The sequence below is a fragment of the Gouania willdenowi genome, chromosome 9 (genome assembly GCF_900634775.1).
Source record: "Gouania willdenowi chromosome 9, fGouWil2.1, whole genome shotgun sequence".
In the NCBI taxonomy this organism is placed as follows: Eukaryota; Metazoa; Chordata; class Actinopteri; order Blenniiformes; family Gobiesocidae; genus Gouania; species Gouania willdenowi.
This window is the reverse complement of record NC_041052.1, coordinates 8,816,643-8,839,185: the sequence shown is the minus strand read 5'-3', so window position 1 is coordinate 8,839,185 and position 22,543 is coordinate 8,816,643. Positions and strand designations below refer to the sequence as shown.

Sequence of the window (22,543 nt, the reverse complement as noted above, 5' to 3'; positions counted from 1 at the left end):
GCATTAGCACTGACCTAGCAATAACATTAACCTAGCATTGGCATTCGCCTAGCAATAGCATTAACCTAGCATTGGCATTCGCCTAGCAATAGCAGTAACCTAGCATTAACCTAGCAAAAGATGAATATTAGCAAAAAGGTTGAAAAAAGTTAAATGCTTCCTGCATCCTGACAATTACTGATTTTAAAAATAAATGTCTTAAACTTTAAGCAGGTTGATGACACATAGCGACAATACATGCGTCGCAATTAGATATCAAATAATAAGAAAATAGTATCTTTTTCTAAATTTAATGGCCTGAGCACTGCAATCAGGAGTAGTCATAGACTGGTACAATAAGGCTTGAGCCTTCCATAGAGAATATGTCATTAACTAAGCCAATAGCTGAGCCCTTACACCTTAATTACTAATTGATAAATGTGGCAAGAGGCTTTGAATGTGAGAGCGTCGGTACAAATCGTATCTATTTAATGATGTAAGTGGGAATAGTGTTGCCGGCTCTGCAGAATCCCCCAGAGATTATTAAGTGGATAGAATGGGCACGAGTAATATGTAGCGCATCGATTCCACACGACTGCACACCAAAGCCCAGGACAATGTGAGAAGAAGTGCATTAAAAAGAGATCTGCTTGATGAATACATGGGTGTTGCCCTGTGGATATGTGCCCCCTATTGGTATGGGGTTGGAAGTAGCAGAAAAAAACCCAACTCTCTTACAGTAGTGTGTTTCATCAGTGCAGATTAGTTGAACACAGTTGAAACTTCAAAATACTTTCAAACTATTTCACTCAGAAAAGTCTTTTGACAAGAACAGATATAAAAACATATATTCCTTTGTTCCTTTATTACGAGGAGAGGGCTGGGCTGGACTGGGACAAAAATTCAGCCCTGGCATTTTGTGTCCAGACCAGTCCACTACATTATCTCTACATTATCAGTGACACCATGTACAAGCTGTTATTAAGTCAGTGATTCTCAACATGTGGCTCTTTATGTCTTCATTTTAATTACTATTCCCTGAGAAACTTTTTAACCCCTTTTTACCTATATTTTTTGGCCATTTTGCAACACTTTTTTCAAACTTTAGCTCCTTTAGTCATAAAAAAATCAGTTTTTTTCCTACTTTTTTCCCTTTTTTGCCACTTTTTATCCAAATAAGCTATAAATACCACTTGTTTCCTTTTTACCCTTCATTTTGTTCCACATTTTGCACTTTTTCACTATTGTTCACCACATTTAAGCTGCTCTTTGTCATTACATAGCACTGGGTTTCTCTTTTTTGCCCATAACTGGACACTCTTGACAGCTTTTGGACCATTTCATCACTTTACACTTTTTTTCTTGCCACGTTTTTGCCACTTTTGGACCATTTTTGGCCACCAGATGGCCAGTCCACCTCTGGGGGTGGGTAATAATCATTAATCAGCCCAATTTCCCAATTCTATTCAATTCTGATTATTGAAGTATGGATTAAATTACAATCCCAATTTAATTTTTTAACGACTATCCATTTGATTTTCGATTATTGATTTTCGATTTAAAATCAGTCAGCTATTGAATTATTTTACTTTTCTTTTGAGTAACACCTCACAGCACCTTTAAAATTGTATTGTGTAATTGAAGTATCCAAATAAGGAGGACTTGCCTAGTTTGTATTACTTGCAATTAAATAATTATTTTATTTTATTGCATAAATGAGACCATCACCAGCCCTCTATAAGGAAGAGTAAGAAAAACTTTATTAGAGGGAGAATATAAAAAGAGAGGGCAGTGTTACACCTTGGTGAAGGGGAAAGGAACAGGGGAGAGGGAGTTAGGGTGAGACAATGGAAAGGGTGAGTAAGAGTCAATTGTTTTGGATGTGCTGAAATGGAATGTAGTAATAGGACACCTGGTTTGTACTACAATTTGAAAAATGTAAATAATACATATTTGGTAATTTAAGAATTGATTCATAATTGTCAATAACAAAATTGCGATTAATCGATTATCCTTTTTTTTTCATCACCCCTATTGAATACTAATATATAAACACTGTTGTGTGTGTGTGACTGTTGGTTATTTTAACTGCTCCCCCTCACCTTCATTTTTCAATCAACAAAGTGATAATATCTAATCACTTCAGATTTAGATTTGGACCATAGAAATGTTATTACTACTGCTTACTAATAGTTAAATATATAAAAACAAAAGCAAAAACTAAAACAACAACATCCATATTCCTAAAACCTCATTAACTTCTTCTTAGCCATATACCTATAGCAATTCTTGTTCAACTTCTATTATATTTTCTTTGCCCATGTTATAGAAAGTGCCTTTTATTCTGATCATGGATTTTTCTTTAAATTCCATTTTAAGAATTTCTTATTTAAAATCAGGCTTGTACCCCTTAATTATTTATTTATTTTCATTTATTAATTTATTCACAAATAATCAAGGGTTTCATTTGCATCTTACCTGCAGGAAGAACAAATGCTGTGTGATGTCCTGCACCAGCTCCTCTTCTACATCCTCTGGGTAAAACCTTGCCAAAAAGTACAAGGTGATTGGTTCCTCTTTCGGTACTTCCTGTTCCAGAACCTAAAGCGGGCGGTAAAGCCAGAGGGAAATCTGCATTTGAGCCGAGAAGTTTCTTTCTTTTGGCTGTGACTTCTCAATTTTGCTGTGCTGAGTCAGCATTTGACGAGACAATCACCTACTTTTTTCTCCATCTTCAGCCAAGCCACCGCGTCCTTGATGTTGTACTGGAGCCCAAAGAACCAAGTCTCCCTCAGGCCCAGGGTCCGACACACCAGCTCAAAAAGATCTTTACCTTTCCATTTCATCTGAAATGTGGAAATAACCCAAAAGATGAGTCTTTTTGTGAAGGAATGTGAGATGTGCAAAAACCCTCGACACAAAACTAAGGGTGTCCCAATACAATGTTTTTCATTGATCAATCCAACACAATATTTGCACGAATCACACATACTTTATTACTTATTTTGTATTGTGGAATGTTCGAGAAGGCTTGATCGAGTGATTTGGGTCAATAATAATTGTAATCACGTAATTGATTATTTATTATAATTATGACATTAGTATAATTGTAATTGTAACTGAAAAAATTGGTTGTTGTTGAAATCATAATAGTAATTTAGTTCAGACAATTGACTTTGTAATTGTAATTGGTATGGAAATTTTTTAAAAACTGTCATTAACAATTTCATTTAAGGCAACACTGGGAACAACATTATAGTTCTATAGCTTACACATACGAAGTTAATAATTATTAGAATATGTTTCATATCAAGTTCACCTGTCTGTTCTCTTAAGGATTGATATAGCATTTCAAAAAAATTGAAATCGAGAGCTATACTGACAGAAGAACGGCTCAGTAAAAACATTAAAAACCTATGTTTTTATTGATTAGGAAGCCTACCAAGGTAACCAATAGGTGAGAAACAAATCAGATGATAGATAATATTTTTAGTGTATTTTACAGCTGATTTATGACTTGCGTCAAACTGACCCATTACTGTGTCTTGTTTGTTGAATGATTACAGTGCTGTTGAAAATGAGGCGTGGTCTAAGGTACTGGGCGTGTCTAAACTGCTCCAAGAGCAAAAAATTAAGCTAAATCCAGTTTAGTGCACATCAGCCAAAATGTCTACTGATCCCCTTGCATTTTCAAGAGTAAGAGTACACCCCAAACCAACTTTTTTCTGCTGAATACATATGTATTTGGGTATTAAGTAGTGCTGTTGATTGATCGTAGGCCCACTCTTCACATTTTAGTGAAAGTATTTCAATTTAGCGTATTTAGTTGTAAAATGTCCGATATACTGGCCAAAGGGTTGAACGCCGGCTATTACAACTGAATTTTGCTATTGGCTGAAACGGATTGTTTAAAATTCTCCTGCGTCATCAACTTTCACTGTTGGTCCCGCCCCTCCTATAAAAATTGAGCGGAAGGAGAGGGTTTCCTCCAATCACAGCCCTCAGTGAGCATTGATTGACAGCCTCACTAAGGAAGTTTAATGCTGCGTGAGTTCCTCGGATGCTGTTTTAAAAACAGTGTTTTTGACTCTGAGCTTAAAGAGCAGATTCTGCGATAATCAGAGGGTTCAACAAGCTATGTGCGTATTTACAGACACATAGTGTGCGTATTCCCGTCTTTCTCTGCGTGTGTGTACGTCTTATCTCCATGTGTGCGAGGTGGTGGGAGAGTAGGGCCCTGAGTGGTGTCTCTAAGGCTTCACGTCGTGATTGTGTGCGTCTGTGGTTGTAGTGACTAATTTCAGGTGTGTGTGCGTGTGTGCGTGTGTGCGCATGTGTGTGTGTGTGTGTGTGTGTGTGTGTTACAGCATTGACTGGCTATCAGAGTGGGCGTGTCTTACTGCTACAGCAGTAACGCCCATAATCAAGGCATTTGTTTTTTAATTTCCCTCCTAGTGGCAGGTCAGCAGAAAGCAGGGGTGTACTTATTCTTTAAAGAGTAACTAAAGACAAAGTCTGTAGTTGGTAATTACACAGTAGTGCACTGTTAGTTCACAGGCCCTTATTTTTCTGTGTGCGTGGGATGATTGTGTCAATTGTAGGTTATAGTAAATAGCATTTAAATGGGTTGGGCTGTAATGACAAAAATAGAATTTTATTATCAACGGAGGAGGAGAGCTAGGCTCTGGCTCGCTCCTGTTTGGTGTTGCTCAGTCTTCCACTCAGAGTTTACTCCAGTTAAAAGAAATTGGCTGAGTGAATAGGGCTGGGCCATATATTGAGATTCAAGATATATTGAGTTTTCCATTTTGGCAATATCTCATATATATATATATATATATATATATATATATATATATATATATATAAATTGCTTATTTTGTTTTAAAATGTTTGTTTTAAGAGTTGCTGATTTCTCTACTTCTCAGAACAGCATGAAAAGCACAGTTTGATAGATTTCTGAGTGTGTCGTAATCCAGACCTTCCCCTAAACAAGCCACATTACAGAACTCACTCACACGTGCTGTCCCTTAGAGGAGAAAAATACTAAAGTGGTACAAATTGTGCAGCTGTTTGTTAAAAAATTTACCTGTGTGGCATTTTACATCAGCAGATTTAACCCACAATTGTCTTTCTGGTCAGACTTCATTTGAAATAAAATTGTCAAGATTTATATCATATATCGCCATTTTCAAAAGATATATCAAGTAGGTGTGTCCCGATCTGATATTGATATCAGATAGCGGACCGATATCAGCCAGACAACGAATATCGGATTTTATCTGACTGCATCTAAAATCTCAGAAATATATTATATTATATTTATTCAATTGTACAATACTGTAGATATTATGTTGAAGGTTAAAATGTATGTAATTAGTTAATAATAAGTGGGTCAGCTTTTCTCATACCTTTGCTGACTATTGTTCTCTGTTTGAGTAACATCATTTGATCAAGCCTTTTCTAACATTTCACACTACAAAAAAAAGTAACAAAAGTATGTATTATTCGTGCACATATAGGATCAATATTGGTATTGGCCAATACTCAAGGCTGCAATATCGGTATGGTATCGGAAGTGAAAAACATGTATTGGTACATCCTTAATATCGAGATATGAATTTTGGTCCACATCGCGTAGCCCTGAAATCATTCTACATTCATGTCATTTTAAGGGGAATGATTTGGGATTTTTAGAGAGGAATTCTGGTTTTGTGTGTGTGTGTGTGTGTGTGTGTGTGTGTGTGTGTGTGTGTGTGTGTGTGTGTGTGTGTGTGTGTGTGTGTGTGTGTGTGTGTGTGTGTGTGTGTGTGTGTGTGTGTGTGTGTGTGTGTGTGAAAAAGCAAAAGAAAAAAAAGGTTTCAAACTCAACGGCCATCAAAAAAATATATACATAAACAACTTAGGACAACTTGTTTTTTTGGAAGATAATCACACCTATCTGCTGCCATCTAGTGTCCAAAAGTAAATCATCATCATCGTAGTCTCCTGTAGTAGTAGCATAGTAAATACAACTTAAACATAAAAAGTGTACTAATACTATTATTATTATTTGATTTCATACGTAACTAACTTGCAGCTTCAGTGATGCATTCAGGTGTCAGTGCATAAATAGGATACTTTCTCAGCTGGATGAAGGATGAATCTTACCTCGCAGCTGAATTCCAGGTCGGACTCCATCGTGCTGATCCTCACGTTAAAATGTCTGGCCTGTTTCCTCAGTAGTGAGTGAAATCCCATTTTTGCTGCTAATGAACTCGCCATCACGTAAAAGTAATAAATGTAAATAATAATCAATGTAACTAATACATTAAAAACGTTATTCCCTTTTAGCAGAAGGCATTTAGTGTCAGGACATTGTGCTTTCTAAATGGATGGGTATTTAAAGGCATGAGTTATAAATTATGCTCCCTGGAGTCCATTTCTATTTTCAATGTTATGTAAATGTAGATATAAGTTGTGTTAATCAGGTTTTTTAGGAACAACTTACAGGTTTTAAAGGTGCCTTAATCATTTTGTTTCTGTGCTCATTTTACCAAACAACATATTTCTTGTAAATTACCAAATAACAGCTTAAAAAGTAGAAAATTGTATTCTGAATAATCACATAAACACCACAGTGTGATAGACTGGCAGCTAACGTAAGCTAGGCTCAATAGAAACTAACTCTGTAAACTTGTTTATAACACATTAATGTCCTATTACTTATGTCTATATTCTTTAGGTAAAACGTTCCAGAGTTACTCATGTTCTTCCAAGGTGTTGTTAATCCATTCAAGTTCTCCAGTAGACTTTAAAACAGCTTAGTTTGTAACAGCGAATCCACAGAAGAAGAAAAAAAGACAGAGATCAGGTAAAGTGTTGCTAACTGTTAGCAACCAACACTACCGATGCTGCATTCACTTTCAAACAAAAAAGTCGGAATTCTAACATTGTTTTTTTTTTTTTTTTTTTTTTTTTTAAAGTGTTCAAAATTTGTCCCCATCGTGAATTATCTTCTCATATACAAGAGTTAACATATTTCTTTGGAGATTTGACAGCCTTTTTTATTTCATTGAGATATATATATATTATATATATATATAAGTATATATATATATATATATATATATATATATATTATATATATATATATATATAGTATATATACATATATATATCTATATATCTATCTATCTGTACTGTGTACTTTCTCCACCTCTGCAGCCAAATACTATAACACATTAATCTCATGATATTTAAATACTTTTATTTAGAAAAGCAGTAGACTATTGTCAGTTATTATTATTATTATTATTATTATTTAATTTTTTTTTTTTTTTTACCTTTCTAAAGTCCGCTCTTTTACAAGGAACATGTTAAATAAGCATTAGTTAAGGAACGCATCTGCGTCTTCACCCTGGCCCCGCCCCCTGCGCCATAAAGGGGCGGGGTCATACACATGACGTAATTGGAGTAAACAGTAAAGATGGCGGCGGCAGTATCCGGAGATGGGCATCCGAGTTTTAATGGGATTGTTTGCGAGCCTCAGTCTAAAATACTGACTGACCTGCCGACCGAGCTGCTCGAACTGATCCTCTGCTTTCCTGTGCTCAAACATGTCGACATTTGTAACGTCTCCTGCTGCTGTAAGCGTCTGCACGACGTTTGCCACGGAAGGGGGAAGGTCTGGGGGCACCAGTACAAACTCAGGTGGCTGTCATTTTTATTTCTGCTGGTTTGTGTCCTCGTCTGAACTATGCTCTAGTTGTTATATCCAAAGCCTTTTGTGTTTATTCTATCCTTCCCGACGTATATATCGTCCTTATTCGCAGCAGCGGCGTTGACAGGGAGCTTTAGTGCAGTTTTTTTTAACAGCCGACATTCTGCTGATGCACCAAATCCATCGTCACGGCAGGACTGGTGACTTCATCTGCTGCAGATAGCGGCGCGATTTTCACTGTTACAGCCCATAATTTCTTACAAAAAACAAAAACAAATCATAATAATCTTCTGTTTTCGTTTGATCATTTAACAAATTCACGTGACCTTGAATGTGTCCGTAAACAGTGGTCTGCAGACTTTCCACTGAACCTGTAACGAGCCATCCTGCTCCACAGCAACGTCATCACTCCTTTCCAACTGTTACATGATGTAAATAAATAAATAATATATTCACCTCATTTTGCACCTGCACCCAGGGCAAGGGTGTTTAACTCAGCCCTGTAAAATCTTAAACCTGAAAAACACTATTATTTTATGATGTGTACAACACTTCACGTGCAAACTACTGTATACATTTAAGGTGTAATGCATGCATTTATAGATATTTGGAGCTGAGCTATGTGCTAATGTACTACACAACTAATGTGCATGTTAAAATTAAGGCCTGTGGTTAATTATTTACCCATCAAAGCATCAGTTCTCTCATTTGAAGGAGATTGTCTCCTCTCTAATACTGTTGTTTTTTGTATGCAAGTGTTATTATGTAGTTGCATGTTTTCCCTGTATATTTTATCATTTATCCGATAATTTGTGACATTGGTATTCCTTTGTGGTGACAATTGAACATTCTGTCCAAGGACTGCAGAATGAAAAATAGCCTTTTGGCTAATTCTAGTATGTTTTTAGTATATTAATGTACACCGTTTTTGTTAAATAAATCAATAAATAAAATGAAATGAGAAACTTACTGGAAAAAGAGGAATTATAACCTAAAACTCTATATATGTAATGTTTTGGATTAGGGCTCACCAACCTTTGTGAACTGCTAGCTACTTCAAATGTACGGAATAATCCATTTGGATTTACATGTCTTAAACATTCACAAATTAGTTTTGAACATGCAACACTTTATTTCTCTCAATATATATGCAATTGTTTCATTTTCTTAAAATAAGTACCATGTTTTTACAATATAACAATCAATTAATAATACACTTTCTGTTTTTTTTTTTTTTTTGTTGTATTTTATTACAATCCAAATATCATATCTGCAGCATATTTAACATTTGTGATACATGAACACATCTGTCACAATGTTTCAGTGAAAACTTGTCAAGTGCGACAGTATTTATTTAACTCTACTAAGGCATTGACTTCATCTCTCATTTATTTATTTATTTTGGGGGGGTTGTAGATTTTGGATGGAGCTCAAAGGCCTGAGGACACATCACAGGGTCCATACTGTGTTGGTGACCTTTGTTTTAGAATGTTTGTTGCATCGCAGGTTTTTTTAAGCAGGTATTTGTTGACGTGTGAGTAGTCAATTATATTTATTTTTGTCAATGTAGTGTAGGCACAATTCACCTTATTTCTAATATATCAATGCTTGGATTAATCTGGTTTGGTACTTTTGAGAACAAACTGCGTTCAATGTTGCTCTTGAGATAAAATGACTTCATTAACACTTCAGAAATAATTATTTAGAGTTTTTTTTTTTTTCATTTACTTTGAGCAAAATCATCCCGCAGGACGAATGACATGCTCTTATGAGCGATTTGGTCCCCGGGCCTTGGGTTTGACACATCAATGACACCTCAGTGTTTGTCTTCCTACTGTATTTTACAACAGATGGCCACGATTGCAGAGGTATTACCGGCAGAACGAGTGCTGTGATTGGCTCAAAGAGTACAAAACACGCCATAGAGTCGCATCCAAATAGACGGACAGTGGAGTCCATGTCAAAGAGGTTTTTCACTGAAGTTGTGAGTAATCTATGTCTACATGTTTGTTATCCAGAAAAAAAAAAAAAAAGTCAAATCTTTCACAACATCTTGTTTGTCAGATGGATACAGATATGGCACAAAGTGGTTTAGCATTGCTGAACAAAGTACATCATCTGCAGTGGGCTTCTAGTTATTTAGTTAATCAGTAATTGGTTATTATTTGAGGTTTTCTGAGCATCGCTTTGGAGGTGTGTGTGTGTGTGTGGTGTGTGTGTGTGTGTGTGTGTGTGTGTTTGTGTGTGTGTTTGTGTGTGTGTGTGGTTTGTGTGTGTTGTGTGGTGTGTGTGTGTGTGTGTGTGGTGTGTTGTGTGTGTGTGTGTGTGTGTGTGTGTGGGTGTGTGTGTGTGGTGTGTGTTGTGTGTGTGTGTGGTGTGTGTGTGTGTGTGTGTGTGTGTGTGTGTGTGTGTGTGTGTGTGTGTGTGTGCGCGCGCGTGCGTGTGCGTGCCTTTGCTCTGTGGATGCCAAATGAACTCTGTGACCCGTGATTCAGCCATGCATCGGCCAGGTCCTTGGAGACAGCTTTGCAGAGATTGAGTCACTCGGCATGCCAGAGCACTTCTGTGAAGATGAACTTCTCTTCATTCTCAACTCTGACAAGAGGTGAGTGATCACGTGTGTACACTAATGACTTAATGAATGAATACATGAATTTAATTTGGTCGTCTTCAGAAAAAAAAGAAAAACGGAACGAACAACTCTCCTTTACCTAACTAATCAGCCAAAAGGGTGTAGGTTGAAGAAAAAGCAGATATATATGCACACCTACCGCTCTCTAGATAATATCACCAAAAATATTATCACTATATTTACAATACACATTGTCAATATTAGGGGTGTGACAAAAAATTGATTTCACGATATATCGCATTGAATTTTGATTGACTGATTTTGAATTGATTTTTTTTATTTATTTTTTTTCTGATATTTAATCAATATTTTTCTTATTGTATTTTTCAAATTTTTGTGGACATGTGTTTCCTACTGTTGGAGGCATTGCACAGGCATTTTATTTTCGTATAATCTGTTCAGATCAGTGTTTAAAATGACACAATATGATAAATTATTTTTGTGCATTGTCAGTAACTCAGGGTGATTTTTCCTTAATGTTCTCACTTAGAGTTGTTACTATGCCGTCATTATGTTGTCAGGGTTACTTTGAGACTTCTACACAGTAGTTTCAGTGAAAAGAAACTTGTTGCACTTTTGTTTATGATGGCAGTGTGTAACACTGCATTTTCTTTTCTTCAGTGAAAATGTACAAAAACACTAATAATAGATAATAAATAGGATGTTTCGAAGCAAATAGTTTTGACTCAATTTGTCCTCTGAATGATCAATATCTTCTGATGAACAACTTTATTTTTTACCTCTTTGTTTAATTTTGATATTAACTTGGTAGTATGTCATGATAATATTGTATAGTGACCCAAGTATCATGATGCGTACTGTAATCGTATTGCAGCATCCTTGCCAATACTCACCCCTAGTCAATATATATCCTACACAATAGTGTGTGAAAATTTTTATCATTTTTATATATACAGTTTGAAATATAGAGTAGCGATATTTAAATTCCTAATATAATCTATCATAATATATATCTTTTATTATGATTATTTATATTTAGTAAGTATTAATATATATTAGGGGTGTCCCGATCCGATATTGATATCGGATATCAGCCAGAAAACGATTATCGGATTTTATTTGACTGTATCTAAAATCTCCGATATATATTTTATCGAATTGTAGAATACTGTAGATATTATGTTGAAGGTTAACATTTATGTAACCAATTGGTTAATAATAAATAGGTCAGTTTTTCCTCATACCTACTGTTGCTGACTATTGTTCTCTGTTTGAGTAACATCACTTGATCAAGCCTTTTCTAACATTCCACACTACAAAATAAGGAATAAAAGTATGTATGATTCGTGCTGATATCGTATCGGATCGATATCGGTATCGGTCAATATTTAGGGCTGCAATATCAGTATCGTATCTGAAGTTAAAAAGTAGTATTGTGGGACACCCCAATATATTTCATGCCTTATATACATTTTATATATTATTGCTGTCCGTTGGTTGAATGTTGCTTTTATATATTTATTAACTACTGTATATATGATTTAAAAAATCTTATTAAACTGGTTTTATGTTGCTGCTTTGTTTATTTCATCCTTTTTGGTAGTTCTTTAATTTAACCCCTGCTATTGTTATCCTCATCCTTTTCGATGTTGTCCATATTGTGTCTTAAAATGTAGTTTTCCTCTTAAATTAAAGCCTGAAATACTTCCTCATGAATAAATGTAGTTTTTTGTGTGTATATGCAGATTTGATAATAAAAAATGTCTTTGCAATGACTAGCACTCTTGTCGCTTATTTGTCATTAGGAAAAGCTTGACGTTGAAGTACTATGCAGAAAAGATCTTGTACTTCCTGAGACAACAGAACATCCTGAAGAGTCTGAAGGACTTCCTGGAGAAGCTGGCAGAGCAGCAGTCGCCCCTGGAAGGTAAACGCCTCATTCTTCACCTGCTAATATTATATTGAAGCTTTTTACCACTTCTTGTTACTCCGTCACTTAGTTCAAAATGTTAAAACACTTTATGAGATCGGCATGGACAAATCTGAAGAAATCAAAGCGGAAACATCTCTAAATGTAACAAAGAACCTGCTTTGTTTTTAAAAATCAGGTCATATAATATAATATGTTTTCTGTTGTACTGATTTTCCTGTTAACATGCTATAGGTTTGCGAATGGAGTTGAAAGAATTCTTAGTCATCATCACAGAGTTACTTAAAGAGAGACCCGCATTCATAGATCAGTTCACCAAGATGTTTGGAAGATAAATCTATATATACATATTATATGCATCTGTTTAAATACGAAAGGTCTCCCAATCCAATATTGATATTTGATATCCGTCTAACATCAGCAAAAAAAAAGAAAAGAGCATCAGATTAAATTGACCAACTTCTAAAATCGCTGATTTAAATTCTCTGACACATCATTTATTTTTTATTTGATTTATTGACAATGTTTAGGGTCTTTTTATTTATATATTTAAATTGTGGAATATGTTTGTGTTAGTGGTCAATATTTATTTAACCCATTGCTTCATTCAAGGATTTTTATTTGTCATTAAATGCATGAACATGTACACAACAAAATAACACCTGAAAGTTCCTCGTTAAGCCCTGAAAGAATATATAGAATAAAAGAACAATAGTATAAACAAATACAATAGAAAAACACCAGTAATATGAATAGAATATATACAAACATACAATAATGTACAAAACAACATAATTAAATGGGTCTGTTTTTCTCATACCTGCTGTTGCTAATTGTTACTGTTCTGTTTGAGTAAAATCACTTGATTAAGCCTTTAGTAACATCCCACACTACAAATCAAGTAATAAAAGTGCGTATGGTTCTTTCAGATATCGTAGCGGCCAACTTTTTAGGCAGCAATATTAGTATCATATTGAAGTAAATCAGTTGTATCAGGACACCCCTAATAAATGACGGTCTTCCTTTAAGAAAAACTGTATCTGCTACAGTACACAGAGAAGAACTAATGCAAAGGGCGGTAACTACAAACATTTAGATTTCTTCCCGGTTTATTTACTGAATTTGGTTCATTTATTGAAAAAATTAGCCAATACTCTCACTTTGTAAACGAAACATTCCTAAATCTATTGTATAGGATGGTTCATATACTGGTCTTTGTGCCCTGGTAGGTGCTGTGTTAGTGGACCAGTATTATAACCCACTGGCTGATGTCACACTGGACAGCATATCAGCCCAGTTGGATGAGATCACAGAGAAAGTGAAGAAGATGCTGAGAATGAAGAACTCATCTCACCCGAGCCTGAGGATTGCTATAGGTGGGATTTGTTTTTATTTTCCCACGTTACTCTTAAAGCCTCAGGCTGGGGCGGATTCTAATTCACTGTGCTTTCTCTCAGGCTCTTCTTTGGTTATCGAGGACTTTGAGCTGCAGAGACAGGTGGTGTGTGCTCTAAACTCTGTCTTATATGAGCAGCTTCAATACAAAGGCAATGAGGGCGACTACTACAACCCCTTCAACTCTTACATCCACCAGGTAAAGCCTCCACAAACAAACTCATCAATCAAACAGATATTTTCCCACAAACATCCATTGGATGTAAACACTTGTTTTTACCCTCCAAGGTGCTTCTTCGCCGTACAGGCATTCCCATCAGCCTCTCTGTTCTCTACATGACCCTGGCCCAGAGGCTGGGGCTGCAGCTGGAGCCCGTCAACTTTCCCAATCACTTCCTGCTTCGCTGGTGCCAAAAGCCAAGAGGGTAAAGTCATGAATTAGACTTGTCAATCTCTCTCTGAACCTTTACTTCTTTTTCCCATGAAGTGTACTGCTGAGATACAGCTTTTTGCACAGCAAAAACTATGAGTGTGTTATCATGAGATGAATATTATTATTTTACTTATCTTGGATATTATAATTTGAGTAGTTTTATTGAAAATTGTGACGTCTTGTTTTCTGCTTTTTTTTTTCTCTCTCAGTTATTGTCATTTAAGGACAGCTTGTTTGTTTTCTGATGATTATATAGTTGCAATTATTAGAAATGTAATTATTTTCAATTAAGAGGGTATTTTTAATAATCCTTTTAATGCTACTGCTAAACACCTGAATAGAATGGAATAGAAAAGAATATGCCATTGTTCATCCCCAGAGGAAAATTCACTTTTGCTGCAACACTATAAAAAGAGCAGACAGTGAGAAACAAAAATAAATGAACAATACAATAGAGGTCGACCGATATATGGACTTTATTCAAGATTGATTTATTTGTTTATTTTATTTTATTTTTTATTTGGCACTTTAGAGTAGCTGTTAAAGGAAAAAAGAAAGAACATAAACATCTATACGGATGTGTGAATACACAACTAAAAAAAAATAATAATAATAGCATGTGCATGGAAGAGGTAGAAGCCAATAGGCTTACAAACAAAAAGCTGATATAATACGATAAGGATATAAAATAATAGTGCCGATCAAATATCCTTATCCTATCATATCCTTAAGGAGGCACCCATGTGAGCAACTGCAGCCACCGCTTGACTGATGGAAGGACCCCACATTTATAGGATACGAGTGTTTCATTTGTCTTTCATAATCAATGTGCTTAAAAAAAAAAATTTTTTATATATATATATATATATATATATATTTTTTATTTTTTTTATTTTTTTTTATAGTGTGGTAACAGTTATTGTGTTAAACAGCGGCGCTAAATTGATAATCAACCAAAACTTTTCCCACAGTGGATTTCACGCTTTTTTTTCCTAAGGATTTAAGCATGAAAATCACACATCTCGGGACATTTTGCAAACAACGTAAATAGCATCAAGAAAACAGAAAGATAGAAAGATGATAGATTTTGATGCAGTTTATCCCTTTTTTTTAAACTTTTTTCTTTCTCTTTTTTTTTCTTACAGGAGTGAAGACATCTATGACTTTGTCTACATCGACGCCTTTGGTAAAGGAAAGCAACTCACAGCCAAGGAGTGTGAATACCTCATCGGCCACCAGGTGACGGCAGATTACTACAGCGCCATCAGCACCACAGAGGTGCTGCTCAGAATGGTGGGAAACCTGCTCAATATCGGCAAGAGGGGGTAAGAGAAACCTAATTTATGATCCTTTTCTATGACATGGGAGAAGAAAAATGACCTATAAAATAATGACTTTCACTTTGAAATGTGTAATGACAACATCGAATACTTGGCAGCCACTGATCTAAATGTGCTGATCCAGTCTTCCACATGAAATCATTTGGTGTGCAACATGTGCTTTGTTTTTCAGGGAGGGCAATGAGAAATCTTACCAGCTCTTAAGACACTCGCTTGACCTTTACCTCACTATCAACCCAGATAACGTGCAGTATTTACTGCTGCAGGCACGCCTCTACTTCCACCTGGGAATCTGGCCAGAAAAGGTCAGAAAACTCAACCGTTTCTCGGGAAGAACCTGATTTATGTCCAATATTTTTCTTTTTATGTAAGGAAGCATCTGCTTAACTGGAAACGTTTTATCTTCCAAGTATTAAATTCAGCTCTTTATCTATTTGGCTGCCATTACACAACAATGATTGTGTGTGATTGTCCAGGTGCTGGATATTCTGCAACACATCCAGGCTTTGGATCCCTCCCAGCATGGAGCGGTGGGATATCTGGTGCAGCATACGTTGGAGCACATCCAACACAAAAAGCAGCCGGTCACACCTGAGGTGAAGAGGCGTAGCGCTCCAGAACACATGGAGGTCCAGTATTCAGTTGGTCTCATCATGAAACACAAGAGGTGGGTCACACCGTGATGCAGCTGGTTGAATTTACATCTGGGATTTATCAACTGTTGCTTTTGACTTTTAAATGACGTTAGACCAGGGGTGTCAAACTCATTTTAGTTCACAAAATATGTATGACAGATAACAGTACCAACAGGATCGTCACTTTAAATTTCCTAATTTGTGACCAATTTCTATTTAATTAAGGAAAATATGTAACAACTTTTTGAAAATGTAAAGATTTTGTAAGAAATTTGAGTTTGTTTTTTTTTTTTAACAGTTTGACATTAAAAATGACTGCCATAATGATATAAGCACTGGGAAAACTGTGACCCCCTGCAAATATGGTTGAGTTTAATTTACACAATGATTAATGTTTTCTCTTTCATTTTTACTTTCTGAAGCGGGCCGAATTTGATGTTTTAAAGGGCCGGATTTGGCCCCCGGGTCTTGAGTTTGACATGTAAGTTAGACAGACAGAATTAGAATTGTTAGATAATCCGATTATATTGTTTCGTTTACTAATGGAATCAATTTATAGAAAGAACATTTAGTACAACTCATTTATCCCCTCTGCCCTCAACATTTTATACTAACAATAGTTGATAAAATAATCTCCTGCACTTGCACCTTATAATTAATTTGTTATTTTATGAGCAACATCAAAGACGATTTCCTTTTCATAGCAGACAGAAAAGCTTTTCTGATTCTGAATATTTCAAACGCCAAATCTGACTTCATAAAACCCAAAACGTGCAATCTGTACATATTCTCCTTCCTTTCTACACCAGGTCAGGCTATAATTGTGTGATCTATGGCTGGGACCCAAAGTGCACCATGAGCCAGGAGTGGATCACCACCATGAGGGTCCATCAGCTGCCCAACGGGGCCAACCAGCCATTCTACAACGTACTTGTACAGGACAAGACGTGCCGCTACGCAGCGCAGGGTGGGCATCAACATCTACACATCAAAATGCTTTTTATTACACATTTTTGGCACTCAGCTAACAGTTTTCTACACTTGGTACAGTAAAATGAAAACAGGATCAGGGAGAAAACCAAAACAAAAGAAAACTGACAATAACCGTAGCACTGATAGTAATAGTAGGAATAATTGCAACAATAATGTTAAACAGATAAGCAAACAATAGATATTGGATACTCATGAGATAAAAAAAGGTCCAGAGCTACAAGGATGTAATGCATATCTATAGACACACACATACCCATAGATATATGTATGTATACACATATAAGTAAAATAAACAAAACATACAAAATAAATTGAAAGTAAATAAATAAAATACACAATAAAATTAAACACACAGCATACTGATATTTAAGATGAAAAATAAATTAACAAATACAATTAAATAATTACAAAATTATAATATTAATCATAAATAAGTAAATAAAAGTTGGGATAGGACAGATGGTAAACAGAAGTTCATTAAAAACCCTACCAGTCGTAACGTACCGATGTGTGCCACGTTACAAAAGAATAAATATGATACAATCTAATTAAAACATATTAACAACCAGTGAGGATCAATTTGAGGGCCTTCGACGTAAGCCCTTTAGTCGTGTCTTCTGTTTAATTAATTCAACAACCTGGCTGAGACTCGTCCTAAAGAACTGATAGAAAGTGCTGAGTCACCCTCACACTCATTAGCACCTTTATTATTGAACTGCATTAATTATTTTTATTAGAAACTTGACATTCTCATATTAAGCTAAATTACCTGTTCACCATCACCATTAAAGTTGTTAAACTTAAGCTTAACAAAGCTATGTGCTTTCAAGTTGGCCTGACATGACTTAGCTTAATATTTAGCTTAGCATGGTTTATAATCATAACAAACATATCTCCCTACGGGTACTAATAAAGTCACCTGAACCTGAAACACAATGTCGTTCATAATCTTAGTCTAGTTTACCTAACCTGGCCTGTTTGGGACCAAGGATGGAATTCAGCATTCTTGCTAACTCTGGCGTATTTACATGCATACTTTGCTTTATAAATGTTTATTAATACGCATTGTCCCATCTAAATAAATAAATAAATATGTACTGTTAATGTCATGTTGTGGACTGTATGTGTGAACCATGCGACTTGGTGGCAAATGAGTTTAATAAAGTTTTCTAATTTAATTTAAAGAAAACGTAACAATAAAATCAAGTGGCCATGGCTAATTTAGCTTCTTGTGGGCTGGCTTGACATAATTTTACTTGACTTGACTTACCTAGCTTCATTATCTTCACTTAGCATTGCTTTCACTCAGATAACAACACTGAGCTTGAAATTAGCTCAAGGCTAACTCACCGTGTCTAATTTTAAGGAAAATTTCAGCTAATTTTACATAGCCTGACTCACTATGAACCATCTGTTATGTATCTTAACTTTATTGGTTACAATCTTTTATTTATTTTTACCAATTTGTATTAAAAAAACTAAAATTAGACTATTAGACTTTTTTGTGCTGTGTTTTTAATGGTGTCTATCTGTTAATGGTGAATGGGGGTAGGACTTGACACGCCTAGGCTTTTTCCTATCCCTTGTCGAATTAGTTAAATGTTTATTATATTGAAATTGGCTTTTTTTTTTTTATTTAATAGAGATTTCTGTTGAGATTCTTCATTCAAAATGAATAAAATAAATAAGAATTTGTACCGTTTTTCTGTTGTTTGTTCATCAGAGAACCTGGAACCACACTCGGCCCCCTTGGAGATCGGCCACCCAGAGGTGGGTCGCTACTTCACTGAGTTCTCCGACACCCACTACATTGCCAACGAAGAACTCCAGAGCAGATACCCCGAGGACATGGACGAAACGCTGCTAACGGTGGAGGAGCTCTACCACAGACTGGTTCCAAGCTCCCAGAACCAGGAGGAGGCTTTGGACCTGGAGCAAAACGACCATCAAGCCATGCTCATGTAGCCATGCACAGTCCTGTGCTCGCAGCTGCTACTTATAAACTGGTGGTCAAGTTCAAAATCCTTATAAAAAAATACAGGAAATCAAATGAAACTGTTTTATTTTTGAAAAAGAAAACATAAAAGGATTGTTCCTGGTATTTTGTTCATTGTCGTACACAATAATCAAAATGTGTTTGTTGTAACAACAAAAAAAAAACAACGTACTCATCTATTACATGCCTTCCAGTGAAAGGTTGTTTAATCTTGTCAAAAAGACTTTTTCAGAGAAGTGAGTTGTAAAGACTCAAACTGGAGTATAGAGAATATCTGTGAGAAGAGTCGGATGCAGCAGTTGTTTCATTTCCCTAAACTATAGAACATTTCTTGAACCTATTTCCTGTACATTCAACATTGGTCTACAAAGCATAGACTCTAAACCTCCAACACCTGATACAGTATAATAAAGACGTTTTATTGTAAATTTATAAACTTCAATTTCTTGAATCATAATTTCTTTTATTCTAGCAGACCTTACGTTTTCTGTACATTTACATGTAAAATATGTAGAGTTTGCTCGTCAGCGCCTTTCATGGAAATAACACTGATCGCTAAATGATTGAATATGAAGCAACTCAATAATAAAGCATTTTAAACCTATTGTTTTTGTTTTGTACCACAACCATGCTTGTTTATCCTGAGTCTTATTGTCATTCCGTACCGCCCTATAATATCATGACAAAGGGTCAACATAGTATTTATTTGTATTATATTAGCAAATAAGCTATTTCCATATACTCTATTTCTTTACCTTTTGATGAAATGACTTACAAGCTATAGTCATGCTGTCGTGGAAGTTAATTAAATGTTTCCCTGATGGCCCCAACAACTTGATAATGAACCCCTATGGTCACACGATTAAAGACATTTGAGCGTAAATCTGATATCATTGATAACAAGCATATAATCTCTACTCGTGCTCAAGTTTGGACTACATGTACTAAATTTTGGTTTACAAGTGCACAAGTATTAATAGTAAGCCTTACATGCTGATAAAGGGAGGGGGAAGCTAATTCTGGCTTGCTATTGTCTTTCAAAATGAATAAACCAATCAGGGTGCTGGATTTAATAATCTCTCAATTAGCGTGAGGCATACTAGTGAATCTCTTTGTTTTACTAGTACACTAAAAACAGTTGTACTAGTAAACAAAAATTTGGTTATAAGCAAAATCTACCACTAGTAGACTATTTGAGTTACTAATAAAAACTCAAAGCTTTACTAGTAGTACTAGTAACACAAAATTGTCTAGTAGTAGACATATTTACATTTCTGTCATACTAGTACACTCAAAAGCTCATTAGTGGTACTAGTAGACCAAATGCAAATATTACAAAACTGTTGTTCTACTAATAAAGGTTTTGTGCACCTTACTACTAAAGCAAAATGATCTACTAGTAGATAATTTCATGTTACTAGTACTACTAGTAGAGCTTTGAGATTTTACTAGTAACAAAAAATTGTCTACTGGTGGTAGATTTAGCTTTACTAATACGATCTACTCACGTGCTAGTGCACAAACAATCTTTACTAGTAGAACAAATTTTTTTGTTTACGAGTAGTAGACTCAAAATTGCATTAGTAGTAAGTAGTAGACTGCTTTTAGTTTACTAGTAGTAGTAATATAAAACCAAAAGATTCACTAGTAGACCTAATGCAAATAAAGTAGGAGAGAGTATCACAAAATCAAGCTCCCTGATTGGTTGTAAGAATTTTGAAAGCCAATTACCAACCTGAATTAGATTTTCCCCGCCCATTTTATTTGTGTTTACTATAGTGACACTCACTCACTAGTAAACATAAATTGAGTGCATGAACTCCAAGTTTGAGCACTATTAGAGCTTTACTATGGTTCATTTCACAGATATCAAATTTATGCTAAAACGGTTAGTTAGTGAGTTAGTTAGTTAGTTAGTACGGAAGCCCTAAAGGCAAAGCAAGTGTAATTGCACAGCGTATTTCATACACAAGGCGATCAATGCGCTTTAAATGATCAAAAAGTGCAACAGAAAATCTTCAACAGCTTAAAATCAATATGAACATTAAAATTGGCAGCAAAAATCATCAACAAACACATTACATCAACAACAACATGACCAAATATCTCCCTCTCAATCATACGCAGTAGAGAAAAAGAGTGCCTTTAACTTTGATTTAAAAATGTTCCAATGTGATGCTGACTTCAGCTCTGTTGCAGTTTGTTCCACTTCTTTTGCAGCATAACAACTAAAAGCAGCGTCACCATGTTTACTGTGAACTCTGGGCTCCACTATCTGACCTGTGTCCATAGATCTGAGAGACCTGCTTGGCTCATACCTGACTAACATCTCACCACTGGCTGCGTGAGGGAGGGTCTTAAGACCCTCCTGTAAACATCTGGGACCCCCAAAATATGAATTTATATATACATATAATAAATAAATACATCTTTCTGGTCATCCGCTTGGCCACGTACCTGGATGATTGGCTGCTTTTATCAGCGGAGGCCAGAGGGCACACACGTGATGATACGTCACCTGTCCCACCTGGGCTTCGTGATAAACACGGAAATGTTTTCCACAGAACAGGAAATTGTTTTCCTGGGAATGTCTCTGCACTCGGTGCCTTTCACGGCACGCCTCTTGGCATAACGGTTGAAAGTTGTCAAGACATGCCTCACACTTTTCCATTGAAAATCTGTTTGTCTTTGCAGTGGCTGCTCCAGAGATTTATTACTGGGGGGTCCATGGAGGGGGTGGATTGTTTATAGGAGGTGCTTGTGAATTCTGACCCAACAAACACCAACAAATAATATCGCAATAGATGAGAAGATTTATTGATCCCAGGCTAATATACTGTACATAAGGGTTTGGTGCTTTGCTTCACTTCAGTCATCAAAACAATCATACAATCAACAGTATTTATATCCCCTAACCAAATAACATGAAACAAACAGCAGCCGATCACCATCACTCCAAAACTAAATAGAAAGGGTTCCAGATCTTGTCCGACTTATGTTTCAGATTATAACATGGAACATCATAAACACTGTGAATTATTCAAACAAGCACCACAGAGAACATCTGTAGATTTACAAATTAGCAGAACTGTGAGCAGCAACAAATGTAGCACAGTTTAAAGTTAAATATACAAAGCAATCTAACAAAAGAAACTGTTACAGGCTATTACTTGTGTGTCACTCACTCCTCTTGTGTGTCCTATAAAGTCCTATCCACACACACACACACACACACAAATGCCCTGAGAGCTTTCAACCGTTATGCCGAGAGGCGTGCCGTGAAAGGCACCGGGCACAGGGACAGTCCCAGGAAAACAATTTCCTGTTCTGAGGAAAACATGCTCTATTCCGTGTTTATCACAAAGCCCAGGTCGGACAGGTGACATGTGTGCGCTCTGGCCTCCACTGATAAAAGCAGCCTGGGATCAATAAATCTTCTCATCTATATGCGGTATTATTTGTTGGTGTTTGTTGTGTCAGAATTCACTAGCACCACCTATGGACCCCCCAGTAGTAAATCTCTGGAGCCACCACTGCATCCCACTGA

The 22,543-nt window shown here is 35.9% G+C and overlaps 2 protein-coding genes across 4 annotated transcripts in view; one reads left to right on the top strand and one right to left on the bottom strand.

Annotated features, from left to right (window-relative positions):
• nf2a (NF2, moesin-ezrin-radixin like (MERLIN) tumor suppressor a) overlaps positions 1–21,549 on the bottom strand; it is an 81,160-nt gene extending 59,611 nt beyond the window's left edge. For 2 of the 3 annotated variants that reach the window (XM_028456409.1, XM_028456410.1), the window contains exons 1-3: positions 6,130–6,856; positions 2,700–2,825; positions 2,458–2,580 (exon numbers count right to left, since the gene is read on the bottom strand). In XM_028456409.1, coding sequence (XP_028312210.1) covers positions 2,458–2,580; positions 2,700–2,825; positions 6,130–6,243 — 363 coding nt within the window. In that variant the 5' untranslated portion in view covers positions 6,244–6,856. Of the gene's footprint in view, positions 1–2,457; positions 2,581–2,699; positions 2,826–6,129; positions 6,857–21,453 lie in introns of those variants that run through there. The other variant, XM_028456411.1, reaches the window with a different exon arrangement.
• On the top strand, positions 7,431–19,585 carry fbxo21 (F-box protein 21). The gene is given in 13 exon segments (XM_028456408.1): positions 7,431–7,671; positions 9,532–9,618; positions 9,620–9,665; positions 10,177–10,286; positions 12,080–12,201; positions 13,434–13,580; positions 13,662–13,798; positions 13,888–14,024; positions 15,178–15,357; positions 15,545–15,677; positions 15,849–16,039; positions 16,817–16,974; positions 18,724–19,585. Coding segments are annotated over 13 exon segments (1,914 nt in total). The 5' UTR covers positions 7,431–7,447; the 3' UTR covers positions 18,966–19,585.
• Positions 21,550–22,543: the final 994 nt, after the last annotated feature.